Source organism: Hipposideros armiger, unplaced genomic scaffold (assembly GCF_001890085.2).
Source record: "Hipposideros armiger isolate ML-2016 unplaced genomic scaffold, ASM189008v1 scaffold_1116, whole genome shotgun sequence".
NCBI lineage: Eukaryota > Metazoa > Chordata > Mammalia > Chiroptera > Hipposideridae > Hipposideros > Hipposideros armiger.
Genome location: NW_017732466.1, coordinates 220617 through 236534, shown reverse-complemented (window position 1 = coordinate 236534; position 15918 = coordinate 220617). Strand labels below are relative to the sequence as shown.

The 15918-nt window shown below is 45.6% G+C and overlaps 2 protein-coding genes across 2 annotated transcripts; one reads left to right on the top strand and one right to left on the bottom strand.

Moving 5' to 3' along the window:
- Positions 1–2999: 2999 nt before the first annotated feature.
- Positions 3000–4034, bottom strand: OR6V1 (olfactory receptor family 6 subfamily V member 1). The gene has a single exon (XM_019632278.1). The coding sequence runs from the start codon at positions 4032–4034 to the stop codon at positions 3000–3002; it is 1035 nt and encodes a 344-aa protein (XP_019487823.1).
- An 8996-nt stretch (positions 4035–13030) lies between these two features.
- Positions 13031–13975, top strand: OR9A2 (olfactory receptor family 9 subfamily A member 2). The gene has a single exon (XM_019632301.1). It carries the CDS (start codon positions 13031–13033, stop codon positions 13973–13975), a length of 945 nt encoding a protein of 314 aa, XP_019487846.1.
- The last annotated feature ends 1943 nt before the right edge of the window (positions 13976–15918 follow it).

The following is a 15918-nucleotide window of genomic DNA, read 5'->3' as shown; positions in this document are numbered from 1 at the left end:
TGGAATCTGACTTGTCAGTTGGGGGAGGTATTGCTCACCTTGGGCCTCTACAATAATCATCCCATCACAGCCAGCATCACCCAGGCACGACATCCTCGACAAACTTGCCTGTGGTCCCTTGTTACTCAACGGGTGGGCTTTGGAACAGCATTGGCATCTCCTGAGAGCTTGTTACAAATGCAAACTTTCAGATGGACACCAGACTTATGGGGGGATCACTTCACAAATTATATCCCTGTCTAATCACTGCACTGTACACCTGAAACTAATATAAGATGATATTGAATGTCAACTACAAAAAAAAATAGTCACAGGGACATAAAATACAGCATAGGGAATATAGTCAATAATATTGTAATAACTATGTACAGTGCCAGGTGGGTAGTAGACTTACTGGGGCTGTCGCTTTGTGAGGTATATAAACGTCTAATCGCTATGTTGTGTTGTACACCTGAAACTAATAAAAAAGTTAAGAATAAAAGTCCATAATAATTTGTAATAACACACACACACACACACACACACACACACACACACACACCTGCAGACACTCGGGCCCACCCCAGACCTACTGAGTCATGGTCTGCATTTTAACAGGAGCCCTGGGTGACTCACATGCACAATAATCCTTGAGGGCCACTGACCTAGGCACTCTGCTGGTAGAAGTTGCAATCAGGAAATTGTATGAGAAAGTCCTTGGCTCAGCCTCGACACCGTGAAGGGCACTGGAAGAGGGATTTGAGGATGTATTCCCTGTTATTGGAGCCGTCTTCCCTTAAGGACTTTCATCCCAGGCCCTATTTCTGGATAGTCACCAGGACGTAGGCCCCAAGATTTTCATCCTGAGCTCTTTCTGAACTTACGTAGGTCATTTTCAAAGCCAAAGGCAATAAAATTCCAGCACCGAAGGTAAATAGCATCTTTTGGGAATACAGAATTTTTGCCCTAGCATGTAGAAGTTTCCACATTAATACTCACTGTACCCACGACGAGGTTTGCTGGAATCAGATATGTCCCGTGATTTCGGTGAGTGAAGCATCTTTCAAAGGACACTTATGCATCCCAAACTTACCCATTAGTGGGTCAGAAACACTGCTCAGCTGCAGCCCGAGAATCAGCATTTTCCTGCTGGGCCCTCATGGCTCTCCTTATAAGGAGGAAAACCCCTTATCAAGTGCGTTAGCGCATTGGCTGTGCTTCCTCCTGTCTCTCACACTCTTTGAGGTTGCAGTCCACCTTTCTTTGATCTTGAACAGTCAGTGCTGAGCAGAGTGCATTGCTCATGGTGAGTGATCAGTGAATTTGTATTTAATTGAATGACTGTGAGGGTGCAACCAAGTGTAAAATATCTGTAAAAGTGGTTGGTAAAGTGTGAATTCACACACACACACACACACACACACACACACACTCACACAGCTAAGGTAGTAGCAGTAGAATTATTTTGTTAACCTCTGAATGATAGTTTTTTTTTAAATTTTTGTTAAATGTATTGGGGTGACATTGGTTAGTAAAATTATATAGATTTCAAGTGTACAGTCCTATAATACATTATCTATATATTGCGTTTTGCGTATATATAGGGTAGATAATTTTTGACAAAGGAGCCAAAAACAAAAAGAAATGGTGCTGGGATAATTGGAAAGCCACATGCAAAAGAATGAAACTAGACTGCTCTGTCACCATATGCCAAAATTAACTCAAAATGGATCAAAGAACCTAAACATAAGACCTGAAACAAAAAATTGCATAGAAGAAAGCATAGGTACTAAACGTATGGACCTTGGGCTCAGGGAGGATTTTATAAATTTGACCTCAAAGGCAAGGAAAGCAAAAGCCAAAATAAATGAATGGGACCGTATCAAACTAAAAAGCTTCTGCACAGCAAAAGAAACCACCAAGAAAACAAAGAGGCAACCAACCGAATGGGAGAAGAGATTTGCAAACAGCACCTCCAATAAGGGGCTAATATCCAAAATATGTAAAGTAGGATTATTTTTAATATCTTCATCATCCTTTCATTTATTCTACAAATATTTACTCTTTGAGGTGTTGAGCAGAGAATAGTGAAAGAAAATAAACCAGTTGATGCAACAGCCTTAGGAAGCACCAGTCATTGTTCTGATGGGTAAGGGGAGGAGACCAAGTTTTCAACCAGAAGCTGAAACTAGGAACCTAAAGGGACCCTCTTTGTTGGGTGAGGGGCATCTCAGCAGGAAAGAAACAAACTTTTGAGAAAGTCAGAGAGAGGGGCACCTGCATTAGGGAAGGGGATAGCCTGGGGGGACACCAGAAGTCCTCAGTGACAACCACGGACCCCTAAGTGGGCCACGGCTCCAAAGCTAAACACTGTACCCACCAAATGAGCCCACAGTTCCCTGCCTGGTTTATTTCCACATAGTAGACTTTTAAAAAGCTTGACATTTGTGGTAAATTAGTAGCTTTTGCTGTCTTAAAAGTAAGTGGGGCTGGGTGTACTTTCTTGACGAGTGAAGTTATTGTACGGTATTGGGAAATGTAGTTTGGTAAATTGAAGTGTATTTGTCGAAAGAGTTTGGCAGACTATTTTAAATTGGGGCTGTTTTAGAAAATCCAGGATAGGTGAAAGCTAAGAGAATACCATAATTCTGAGAATTTAAAAAATCTCAGTTGGGGGAGGGAAGGGCAGTGGAGCTGGTGTTTCATTCCAAAGGGAATATGGGACCTAATAGGCTTCCAGGAATCACACACACACACACACACACACACACACACACACACACACACACACACAGCCCCTGGTGCTGGGTGGGCATCTCTTGACCAGAGAACATGACGCTGTACCCATGTAGTTTCTTTTATTGAAAGCCCCACTCCTGGCTCCCCAGACTCTGGACTACTTTCAGAATTCTTGTAGCTGCTCACAGGCATGGGGAACCCCTCCTTGGTGGCCTAGAGAGCTTTGGGCCAGACAGGGTAGCACAGAAGACACATTGTGGTTATCACTCAGAGGAAAAAACCTAAAGAAACTTGGCAGTGGCCTTCCCACCCGGCTGGTACTCTGTCCCCCTCGCAGAACTACTGGACTGAGCCTCGCCGGGTCTCTTGGGCTGCGGTAGTGCCTTGTGGAGGCCTTTCAGCCTCTGCACCTGTCCCCGCAGCACTGCCTTGAATGTCTCATTGCGGAGGGTGAGGATAAAGGGGTTGAGGCAGGGGGTGAGGACTGATGTCACCAAGGCCACAGTCTTGTTGAGTTCCACAGAGTGTGCCTTGCCGGGCCTGACATATAGGAAGATGGTGCTGCCGTAGCCAATGAAGACCAGGGTGAGGTGAGACCCACACGTGGAGAAAGCCTTCCGGCGGCCGCTGGCAGACGGGATCCGCAGCACGGTGGTCACGATGTAGCCGTAGGAGATGAGCGTCACCAGGAAGGAGCTGAGGACAAAGGCCAGCGCCATCACAAAGTCCCAGAGTTCCAGCAGGCTGGTGTCCGAGCAGGACAGCTGCAGCAGGGGTGCATTGTCACAGAAGAAGTGGTTAATGACATTGCCATGGCAATAACTGAGATGGGCCTGGGAGAGGACAGTGGGCACCATGGCTAGGAAAGGCGCTGCCCAGGCAGCCCCTGCCAGCCGGGCACACACAGCCCAGCTCATCAGAGTGCTGTAGCGCAGTGGGTGGCAGATGGCCACAAAGCGGTCAAGGGCCATGTCTGACAGGATGAGGAAGGAGGTGGAACCCAGGGAGAAGTAGAAGTAGAGCTGGACCATGCAGCCGGTGAAGGAAATGACCCTGTGGGCGGCCAGCAGGTCTGAGAGCATCCTGGGCACCGCGGTCACGGTCACCAAGATCTCCAGCAGGGAAAAGTTGCCCAGGAAGAAGTACATGGGCGTATGTAGGTGGGCATTGGCGATGACCGTGACGATGATGACGGCGTTCCCCATGAAGGCGAGGAGATAAACCACGAGGAAGGGCCCATAGAGCAGAGTCTGCAGCTCACCCAAAGACGAGAAGCCCAAGAGGATGAATTCGGAAGGGTGGCTCAGATTGGCCATGATCCAGAGGCTGGGTCCCTGCATGGAAGGGAAACGAGAGAGAGAGATGGAAAGGAGAGTATCTATCTATCTATCTATCTATCTATGAAAGAGAGAGAGAGAAAATAATTGACTGTGAAACAGAGACAAAGAGAATAGGACAAGAAAGGCCAAGTCCATGGTCAGTGACAAACAGAAAGGCAGAGAGAGGGAGATAAAGGAAAATAACAACATGGGAATATGAGAATCACAGGCAGAGTTAGGGAGCCATAGAAGTCAAATCATGGAAATTCATTGATGAGAGAGAACAAAAGAGGGGAGCGGATTAAGACAACACAGCAACAGACACGGACACTTAGGGAGAAGGAAACCAAAGGGAGATAGAGAAGCAAGAGAGGAGGCCAAACTTGAGAGGGAAACCAGAGAAAGACAGGGAGGGGAGGGAGCACGGAAGGAACTAGCGAGCATCAGTGTGAGTCACGCAGAAGCTCCCAAGAGTTGGGCTGCGGGGTCCGTGTCATGACCCAGAGGCCGTGCGCCAGGGACAGTTTTAAATGGTCCCTTCAAGCCTTTCTAGGCTGTCTGTCTGCTGAGGACCCTTACTCAGAGCTCTGAGTCAACACATTAGCTTTCTTTAAGGAGATCATCTGGTCTGTACTTGCAAAGAGAGAGCAGAAAGGACCTGGGGTCACAGGGGTCAGCCTCAGAAGCAGGTGGCTGCGCTGCCAGTGCCTGGGTCCGTAGTACGCTGCTCAGTGACGCTGCGTGGCTGCTGCGGGCCTCCCCTGCACTCCGCCGCCGCCTCGCACGCGTGGTGGTTTGGGGTGTGACCTTGGACATGTGTTTGAGTTCTGGTCTGACACTCGCTTTTGTGGAACGTAAATTGCTCCTCTCGATTACTTCCCTGTCGGAGCCTCTGTTTGCTCAGCTATAAAATGCTAGGGCTGCTGCAAAGATGAAGTGAGTCCACCACTTAGTACAGCGACACCACGTGCTGAGTGGTCAACAAACACCTGTCATTGTTCTCCCGTCATCTCTCTGCCTTCTTTCGGATCAACATGTGTGTGGAGAGAGAGAGGGAGAAGGAGAGGGAGAGGAGGAGGGGGAGGAGGAGGAGAGAGAGGGGAATTTCCACAGCTTTATGCTGTTTCTTGGAATTTCAAGTCACTTAAAAGAGTACTTTACAAAACTTCAATTGTCCACTAAAATTAGCACTAGAATAAAACTATCAGGAGACGAAAGAGCAAAAAGCTGTATATACTCGTAGATCTATTCTAGCCTTCTCTCTGGCCCCAGAAAAGCTGCATCTGAGGCTGTGTCCTGGCCACCAGCAGTGATATTCCAATTTAAAGAAGAGGGTTTATCCCTTCATTGGATTTATACTCATCCCACTGACAAACCTGAACAGCAGGCCTGAAATCTGCACACAGCACTGATTAAGTTGAAACCTAATCCTGGTGTCTGAGCCTGGCGCATGCACAAATCTAAGCCACTCACCTTAGACACCAAGCACAGCGTCGTCCTCTGAAGCTGCTCGCATTAAGAAATTTATGTCTAGAGATTCCTGCCTAATGGTTCCACTCGGTGACACGAGTGACGTCAGATAGGTAGTCCAATGCCCCTGACTTGTGTATTACAGCTGGCATGGGTGACAGGGGCTTCTGCACAGCTGGAGTGGGGTGGCTCTGCTGCGTGAGTGGCAGCACAAGCCACAGCATCTCCAAGCCTTAGGCTGATATCGTAAAGGCTCACCCTATGTCACCACAAAGCCCAGAGCAGCAACCCTGATGTATGTGGGGCTGGAATGTGGGAAAGGTGTCTTCCTAGAGACCAGAGGGGAAAGGTGCTGTTTCTGGCTCGTCTCTCCCAAGGATGTGCATTCTTGGTTCTCTCTGTCACCATGTCTCCCAAGCCCTCCGTTTCTTGATGTGGTTTAGAGCTGAGCTTATGCTGTGTGTGAAACTTAGTCTGCAGGAGAGCAATCTCCATGGGAATGACGGGAAAGCAAGGGGACCCTCAGGGGAGTGTGTGATGCTAGTGTTACTCCTTAGATTAATGAGAAGTCATCTGTCCTGAGGAAGTCACATTTGAGAAAAAGATGTGCATGAAGAAAGGGACAGAGACCTAGACAGACCTAAACAGCCGATGGCTTCTGATTGGTTCCATGGCAGCGCCTGCCTCCTGGCCCTTCCTTTCCTACTATTATTGTTAAGGAAAAACGAAATGAAAAAAAGCACAGAGGAATTTCCTAACTGGATTAAGATTATGGCAGCCTGGGTACATGACTGGGGTTAGATCTAGAGTTTCCTAATTAAAACACAGGCTGGGCATTTGCCCTTCTGCACCAACAGGCCATTGGTTTGACCGAGGGCAGTTTCTATGGCCAACCTCCGATGTGGGCCTAGGGAAGGAGGTCTTGGGCCTGAAGGCCATCTGGACAGTGGTCTGCAAAGGTTTGGGAAAGCCTCCCCGTGAGAGTGACCAGTAACTGACATCTGGCATGAACTGGGGAAAGCTGGGAAGGAAATGGAATGAGAGCTCTTTAAGAAGTGGAGCGGCATGCACTAAAGCCCCTGAAAGAACTGGGAGAATGACAGTTTCTGGACAGCATGGCATCCAGGATGAGTCACACAAGGTGACATTAGGGAAAAGCATTCCTAGAAATCATGCAGACCTTACAGGATATGGGGCTTTATTCAAAGGGCAGTGAGAAGGGTTTCAGTCATGGAGGGGACCCGATGTCATCTGTGTTTTTAAAAGATCACTCAGGCTGCTATGGGGAGAAGAGGAGGAAGAAGGAAGCCAGGGCGGACATGAGGGTGAGTTAGGAGGCTTTGCAGCAGGCAAGCTCGGGTTATTCCCTCTCACTCCCCCGTTTGTGGATAGGGACTCAAAACTTGGCGTAGTAACCCTACTATCTACTAGGTCATCAAAATGGCTGCTTCTTTCTCTGGGCCATGATGGCTTTTCCTCTCGCCTGTGTCCCCTGGGTGCTTCTATGGGAAAGTCAGATATAGACATGAAATGGCCTTGAGCTTGGGCCAAGTTGGAGTTTGGACGCCCTCCAGTTTTATTCACTGATGAAATCCAGTAATCTAGGTTAAGTTTAGGTATTGGGTCTGGGGTGGCCCATACCTGCTCACAGTGTGGTCTGGAAAGAGTTGATTGTGACAAAAAGGTCAGCTTTGCAGAGGTGTTCCATGACCAAGGGAAGGAGTGGAGAGCCTCAGCGGGAGGCTGAGAGGCTCACTCAAGGCCTAGCTGCTTTTCTGCTCCTTGTTCCCTCACGTTGGGCAAGGGAGAGACGAGAAATGCGACCACATGCACGTCTCCGATGAGAGAACCAAGGGGAAAGCTCACACTGAATACATACAACACGGCTAGGAAGCAGGAAAAGGCCTGAGCACTCAGTTCCCTGATTCCAGCGTCGATGGCTCATCCATCATCTTACACTCTCTTGAGATCCTTTCACGCTCACCAAAGATGGACGCTGTAAAAGTATGCTCTTAATGTTCCAAGCTCTACTGGTAGGAGGTACCTGTCTTCCTTTTCACAAAGAAAAGTTTCTATTCCCTTAAGAGGTGTTTGCAGACAGTTACTCAAAAACTTGATAGAACTTGGCCAAGAAGACACCCGGGGAGAGGTCTGGGAGTTACTTGTCACCATCTGACATCCTTTAGGGTACTCAAGACCCCTTCTCCTGCGTTCTTTTTGGTTCCCCCATCCCTATACCCATCCCAAGCCAGATTCTGCTTATCTCACTTTGTCTACTTCTAATACCTCCTGATCCAGTGTTACCTTTATCCTTCACAGGACTCTACTTCATTTCCCTTCCTATCCAATGATGGACTATATCTTGTTACATATTTAGAATTTTAAAAAAAATTTTCAACTTTATTAAAATTACATGTAATAAATGCAGTCATTTTAAATATAAGTAGCAATGTGTTTTAACAGATTTATACACACATCTAATCACTGCTACAACCAAATTATAAAACATGTTCATCACCCAAAAGGTTTTCTTGTGCTCCTTCAGGTCAACCTCCATGCCTACTCCAGCCTTGGGCTACTTCCTGTTACAGTAGATTTTTCATTTCTCAAGTTTATTAATGGAATTATGAGACTGACGCACTGCCTACTGGGCTAAGAAGCCACCTTATTAATGGTATTAACAAAGCATTGCCCTTATGTCTGGATTCTCTTGCTTAATATAACCCTGTAGAGACCTATTCATGGTGATGCATTTATCAATAGCTCATTTCTTTTCACTGCTGAGTAGTATTCCACTCTATGGATATTCCGCCATTTATTTATCGATTCACCTATTGATCGTCATTTAGGTTGTTGTAGCTTATTGTGAATAAAACTGCATCAACATTCATAAACATGTCTTGTGTGGATATGTGTTGTCCTTTATCTTGGGAAAATATCTAAGAGTGGAATTGAATTGCAGGTATGTAAGGTAAGTGTATGTTAACCGCTGTTCATACCATTGTATATTCCTCCCAGCAATATATAAGGATTCCAGTTGCTGCACTTCTTTACCTGCACTTAGTGTGGTTAAAATCAGTTGAAGACATATGTTTGGGTCTGTGTTTGAATTTCCTATTCTATTTCATTGGTCTATAGGTCCATTGATCTACATGATAATATATCAATAACATGCTGTCTTGATTACTGTATCTTTATAGTAAGTCTTGAAGGTATTGTGAGTTTCCCAGTTTTTTAAAAATTATTTTGGCTATTCTAGGTCTTTCACATTTGCACAGAAACCTTAGAGTCAGCTTTTCAATATTAACAAAAGGCTTCCTGGAATTTTGATTGAATTTGTATTGAATCTATAGGATAATTTGGAGAGAATTGACATTCTAACGAAATTGAGTCTTCTGATTCATAAAAATAGAATATTCCTTCATCTATGTAGTCTTTAGATTCAGCAATGTTTTATAGTTTCAAGTGTATAGATGCTGCACATATTTTGTTAAATATGTCCCTTAGCTTTTCATGTTTTTGAATTTTATTATAAATTATCTATTTTATTTCTATTTCTAATGTTCATTGCTAGCATATAGTACTATACAATACATTTTTGTATATTGAGCGTTTGTCCTGTGACCTTGACAATCACTTAGTTCTAGTAGCTTTTTTTTGTGTGGACTTCTTAGTATTTTCTATACACAGGATTATGTATCTGCAAAGAAATATTGTATTTCTTCATTTCCTGACTATATGCTTTTAATTTTGTTTTCTTACTTTATTGCATTAGCTAGGACAATGTTGAATAGAAGTGGTGAGAACAGATGTCCTTGCCTTGTTCCCTATCTTAGAGGAAAAGACTGAGTGTTTCATATTAGATTTTATGTTAGCACCAGGATTTTTGGTAGATGTTATTTATCAGTTTAAGGAAGATCAGTTTAGTTCCTGGTTTGATCAGAGGTTTTAATCAACAGATGTTGATTTTTGTCAAATGCCTTTTCTTCCCTGTTGGAGTGATTATGCGGTTTCGTCTTTGAATCTGTTAACATGGTGAATTGTATGATTAATCTCTTAATGTTAAACCAACTTTGCACTTCTGGAATAAAATTATTACTTGTTATGATATAGTATTCTCTCTATTTATTGCTGGATTCTGATTTCTATTACTTTATCAAAGACTTTTGGGTCTATGTTCATGAGAAATATTGGTTCTTAGGTTTATTTTCTGGTGATGTCTTTGGTATCAAGATAATTCTAACCTAATAAGGTGAATTAGACAGTGTTTCAATTTTCTAAAAGATTTTTTGTAGGATTGATATTATTTTTTTCCTTAAATATTTGATAGGCTGCACCGGTAAGGCCATCTGAACCTGTAGTTCCCTGTGTGGGAAGGTTTTTAATTATGGATCAATTTATTTGACATATTTAGGTTTTCAGTTCAATATTTTTGAGTCAGTTTTGGTAATTTTTATTTTTCAAAAGATTTTCCATTTTACCAGGTTTTTCAATTGATTGTTAAGGCATCTTATTTTTGTTCTCTTGAATTTAAAATTAAAATACAATTTTGATTATATCTTTGGTAGTGGCTCAGGAAATCAAGAGTGCTCCAGTCATATAGTCTTAGAGGCTGTGTGAATCAATAAAAAAATCTTTGGAGCATAAAATAGTGCCAATAAAAAGTTATAGCTACAATATATCTACCTTTGCCTTAGAAATTCCAACTCTACGGATTTATTCCAGAAATGTAAATGTGTATGGACTTATAAATGTCTAAGAATATTTATAGCATTATTTTTCATAATAAAAATGTAAACAACAAAAATTGACCAATACAATAATAGCTGATAAAGAATGGAGCATTCATGTATGGAATACTATACAAAGAAAGAAGTGGGCAATATGTATTGTTATGGGAGTATCTTTTGTATATTGTTAAGTGAGAGAGAAGGTTTTAAAACTGATCTTCACAGCATTTTATTGAAAAGAATGTGCAGATACATACTTAGGAAATTCCTCTACGATTTTGTGGCAGTCTGGTTGGGCTTGGGTAATTTGAGGAATTGGAAGGAAGAGTATTCCTAATTTATACCCTTCCCTACCCACTGACAGTCTCAGATTTAACACGTATACTTGAAACCCAAAATCCAGGTCAGTGTTTTGTAACTCACACTTATTCTGTTTCCGTCCAGCACCAAGCAGATTTTCAGTGTGCATTTTGTCAGTTGTCCCAGGTTGTAAATATAACCACCTACGTTAGACTGTCCTTATGCATTCCCCACTTTGAAGCGCCCAGCTGGTAATCAGGGACTCGCCGTATAAGTAAATGGCGGGAAGAATCTTGTTTGAATGCGTGCAGATGCACCTATGTTCAGAAGAGTGAGCATACCAGCGAGTGGAGTTGGATTTCGGGGTAGAAGCTCTCCACAGGGTTCTGGGGGGCCCACAGGGCTAGGAGCAGGAGCCTCTGTAAAACAAGGGAAGGACAAATCAGGCTTTGCGGGGGGTTTTGGTGAAGTTAAGGCTTCGACCGAGTCCATCACGCAGGCTTTCTTAGATATCAGTGTGTTCTAGAGGTCCAGTGTGGTGTCTTTTATTGGGAGGAGGGGCTGATTTTGGCTCAGAATAGCTCAGAGAATCCAGGGAGCACCTGGGATGAAGGGCAGGAGGGCTGCTCTGCTTAGCGTTTGAGACATCTTCCAGAAACCTGGACTTGGGGCCTTTGATGAAGGCAGGCTTGGCATTGAGAAGCCTCTGATTGGCGAGGTCTCATGTTTTCCCATTAAACAACAACTTTTAGAAGTTCTGAAACTTAATTGGTCAAAAATAGGAACAACTAAAAGTTTGTTCTGCCCTCCCCAGACTGACTGCTTGGGGACACTATCAACCTGGGCTAATTAAGAACAGGTATCTCAGTGACGAAGTCCCCTTGGGAAGGACAGAAGCAAGAGGGAAGGAGAGGGAGAGACCCTCAGCTCCCACAGCACTGTTATTTTGGGGCTTTTCCCTCAGCGCCTCCCTGAGGACTGTTCCCTTTTTCATTGCGAGTGGAGACAGCGGCAAGTTGCACTGCCTCTGTGCATGGCTCCGCAGGAGCCAGACACGGGTTAGCCTTGGCCGCGCCCTGGAGAGCACTGCAAGGGCGGCGAAGCCCTTCTGTAGGGTGAGTGTCTTCTCAGGCTTCTCCTCTAGGAAGGAAAGAGTAGAGAGAGCACGGAGACGGGAGGCTCTGGGCCTGGCTCTGTCTAGAACAAGGACACCTAAGCCTGAAGGGTGGGCCAGGGCAACAGCGGAGCAGATGGGCTTATCTCCATGTGCCCCCTGCTCAGCACAGAGCAGATCCAGCTCCTCTCTGACCCGATGCTCTGACAGACACAGCTCCTTGGTGTCAGTCAGGCTCCTGCTCTCTTATTTTCCTGCACCCCATGCTGGTTATGCAGACTGTGCAAAAGCAGACCGCTGAGCTCTCCCGAGTTCTGTCTTTGAAGCCTGTTTGCCCAATCAGTAAAAGAGCCACGGAGGTACTGGGGAGGGTGCACCAGGAAGGGAAGGAAGGAAGAGAAAATGGTAATGTGAGGCAGGACGGGAGACCATAAGCGCCGCAGGGCAAAGACTTCTTATTTCTCTGTTCACTGCTGCATTTGTTTGTTTCATGTTAAGTGAAAGAATGAAACTGACAATTAAACATAGAATGTCGTATCAGGTAATAACAACTGCTGCGAAGAAAGCTGGAGTCCGAGATTGATCACGTCCTTCCTATTTTGGGGAGGGGAAGTGGTAAGAATCCTCTGAAGAGGTGACATTTGAGTAATGGGGTGGATGAAGCGAGGGGTACAGATCCAGGCATCCTCAGAAGCCGAGGCCTTTGCATCTATTTTTGTCAGTGCCAGGTGCCATCTTTCATCCCTCCCAAGACTTTGGAAAGAAAATGGGATTAGAGAAGAATGACTCAGCTCTGGGAAGTTATCCCAAGCTCCCGAGTTCCCCTGTGGAAATCCCAATGCTCTGTAATATGGAGGTTTAAGATCTGGGGAAAAGCAGAGATGTTGGTCTGAGACCCCCCCCTCCCCCGCCTCTTTTCTGCTGGCCCCAAGGTCGGTCTATGCAATACCAGTATGGAGAAGGGCTGGGGTCCAAAGTTCTGTGCTTTGAACATCATCTGGAATGCCATTATGTCATCTGCTACGGTTAACCTAAGAGGAAGTCGGACAATCCCAGCACCCTTAGGGGCTGATTGACTCAGCTTCAAAACTAAGCAGTTTAAAACATCTTAGCCTCTGTCCCCTGTGAGAAGGCACATCCGGTGGGGGAAAAAGACAAGGGTTTTCTTCACTCCAATAGAGAAGAAGGTGTCTTCATCCATTCCAGACAGGTAGCTTTGAGGGTTGGCATTGTAGCAGGGCCCTCTCACCTGATCGTCAGGTAGGAAATCATTCCCCATCCTAATCTGTCTTCTTTCTGTCTTGTGAGCAGAACCAGGTGGAGCAGTGTGGCCTCTCTTTTGATATGTATGTTTCCCAAGGAGCAGAAACGAGCACGCAATGATGAGCAATCATTCAAGCGCCACTGAGTTCTGCCTGTTAGGCTTTGCTGGGTCCCAACAACTGCATCATATTCTTTTTGCGATCTTCTTCTTCTTCTACTCAGTGACATTGATGGGAAACATGGTCATCATCGTGATTGTCTGTGTCGATAAACAGCTGCAGTCCCCCATGTATTTCTTCCTTGGTCATCTCTCTGCCTTGGAGATCCTGGTCACATCCATTATCGTCCCCGTCATGCTTGGGGGGTTGCTGCTCCCAGGGATGCAGACAATGTCACTGGCTGCGTGTGTCACCCAGCTCTTCCTGTACCTTGCTGTGGGGACCACAGAGTTTGCCTTACTGGGAGCAATGGCCGTGGACCGTTATGTGGCCGTCTGTAACCCTCTGAGGTACAATGTCATTATGAACAGCCGCACCTGCAATGTCGTGGTCATTGTGTCCTGGGTGTTTGGGTTCCTTTCTGAAATCTGGCCAGTCTACGCCACATTTCAGCTTACCTTCTGCAAATCAAATGTGTTAGACCATTTTTACTGTGACCGAGGGCAGCTGTTGAAACTGTCCTGTGATGACACTCTTTTCACGGAATTTGTTCTTTTTCTAATGGCCATTTTCATTATCCTTGGTTCCCTGGCACCAACAGTTGTCTCCTATACCTACATCATCTCCACCATCCTCAAGATTCCCTCAGCCTCTGGCCGGAGGAAGGCCTTCTCTACCTGTGCCTCTCACTTCACCTTTGTCGTGATCGGCTATGGCACCTGCTTCTTCCTCTACGTGAAACCCAAGCAAACGCAGGCAGCCCAGTACAACAAGACAGTTTCCCTGCTGATTTCCGTGTTAACCCCTTTCCTGAACCCTTTCATCTTCACTTTCCGGAATGACAAAGTCAAAGAGGCCCTTCGGGATGGAGTGAAACGCTGCTGTCAACTCCTCAAGGATTAACTCTTCCCTTGGTCAGTTTTAGGTGGTATGACCCCTCCTGTGGATTACCCAGAAACCTAGGAAATCCTGTCTACTCTATCACCATAATCACCGGTACAGAAGTCAAATTGTGGGTACCACTCTCGATCATGCCATGGAAGCAGACGAGGCAGGTAAAATGAAACCCACTCTCTGCCCACTAGAGTCTCATAGCCCCCGTGTCTGCTTGCTTCCACTGAAGAGTTCAAGGAAGCATATGCTTGTGGTGTGGGGGGAGCTAGAGAAAGGAGAGGCGTACTTTTTTGTAAAGTTCTATTAGCCCAATTAATTTGCTCATAATCCGTTTCTGAAAATGTATTTCCCAGGGAAGGTAGGAAGCGGGCATGGAGGTGAGGTGAGATAGACGGCATAGTCAGGGGGAGACGCTCTGTTTCTTCAGCAACTGTTGCTAGGCCTTTTTCTCTGCGTTTGTGCAGTTTCTTGACAAGACGGCTATATGCGTTATACATATCCCGTGGTTCTCTTTTTCTCTGGCTGTGTGTATTATCCTGGCCTCATTGCTACTGCAAAGTAAATATAGTGTTTACACTTTGCCACAGAGCCAATCTAGAGTGGTGATATGGAGATTGGAATACTTCTCGTGCTGCAAATCTTGGTGATATAAAAAAGATGGAAATATTTGGGGATAGTAATGGGGGAAAAGTTTATTCAGCTAAACTTCAGGGTATTTCTTAAACCTCTCCCTTTTCTGGCCTGTATGGGATAGAGAAAATCACTAATTCTAGAGGGAGGATCCTGTGTTTTACAGCCGCTTAAAGCAACTGTTTCTGTTCAGACTGCTGCATCCCGAGCCAGACTTCAGGCTTCATAATGCCTTTTGAGTCTCTGTCTCCCATTTCCAAGTGTCTCAGTACCTTCCCTTCGAACTACTCTGTGAGGAGAACTAAAAAAACCCAGAGGCTCCCTATCCTCTCACCCTCCAGTTCCTCAGCAATCCTAGGGCATGGCTGTTCGGCAGTGCACTTGGAGGACTTTCACATCATGTTGGAGGAAGGGCTTTGAAGAAAGGCGTTTGCTTAAATGATAGCACTCAGCAGCACAGCCTGCCAGCCCTGAAGTGGGTGGGTCATTGAGCTGCCCAGCAGTGGCATGATGGGGTTCCTTAGGGACCCAAAGAGGACTGTGTGAAGACGGCTTCCCATCTGGTGGGAGAGGCAAGACCACCACATATGACTGGCCTCATGGGTAGTTTCTGCAGTTCTTCAGCCTGTCATCACCATCCCTCTCGCTCCCTGCCGGTCCTGCCCTTTGTTCATCCACCAGCTTCCCTGTTTCGTTTGCCTCTCCCCCTTTGTTCTCCCGTGCTCACGTTTCTCTTTCTTTTTCTTCCCCTTCACCCCACTTCACCGTAAATCAAGGCTGTGGCCTCCCACTGCGAAGGCACTCCTGTTCCTCTTGTCCTCCGTTTTCCTCCTGTGCCTCCAGGGATGCAGTGCTCCAAACCGCCTCTCGGAATGTCCTACTCACTTTGCTCGTTTCCTCAGATGCATCTAAGGAGAGGGTAGGAAATTCCTCTACGCTGAGTCTAGGATATGAGAGGAGAGGAGAATTCCTGCTCAAGGGACTAGTGATGGGACGTCAAGCATCTCTTGTGTCAAAGCCCAGGTTTTTCTGTTTGGTCTTTGATTCGGAATGAAGGAAGGCCCCTATCTATATTAGTCTGCGTGTGGCTGCCCTAACAAAACACAGTGGACTGGATGGCTTAAACAACAGAAATTTATTTTTCACAGTTGCAAAGTCTGGGAAGTTCAAGATCAAGTTTCTGGCCAATTTACTTTCTGATGAGGGTTCTCCTTGTGGCTTGTAGGTGGCCAACTTCTCTCTCTGTTCTCATATGGCCTGGCCTTGGTGTGTGCATATCAAGAGAGAGAGAGAGAGAGAGAGAGAGAGAGAGAGAGAGAGAG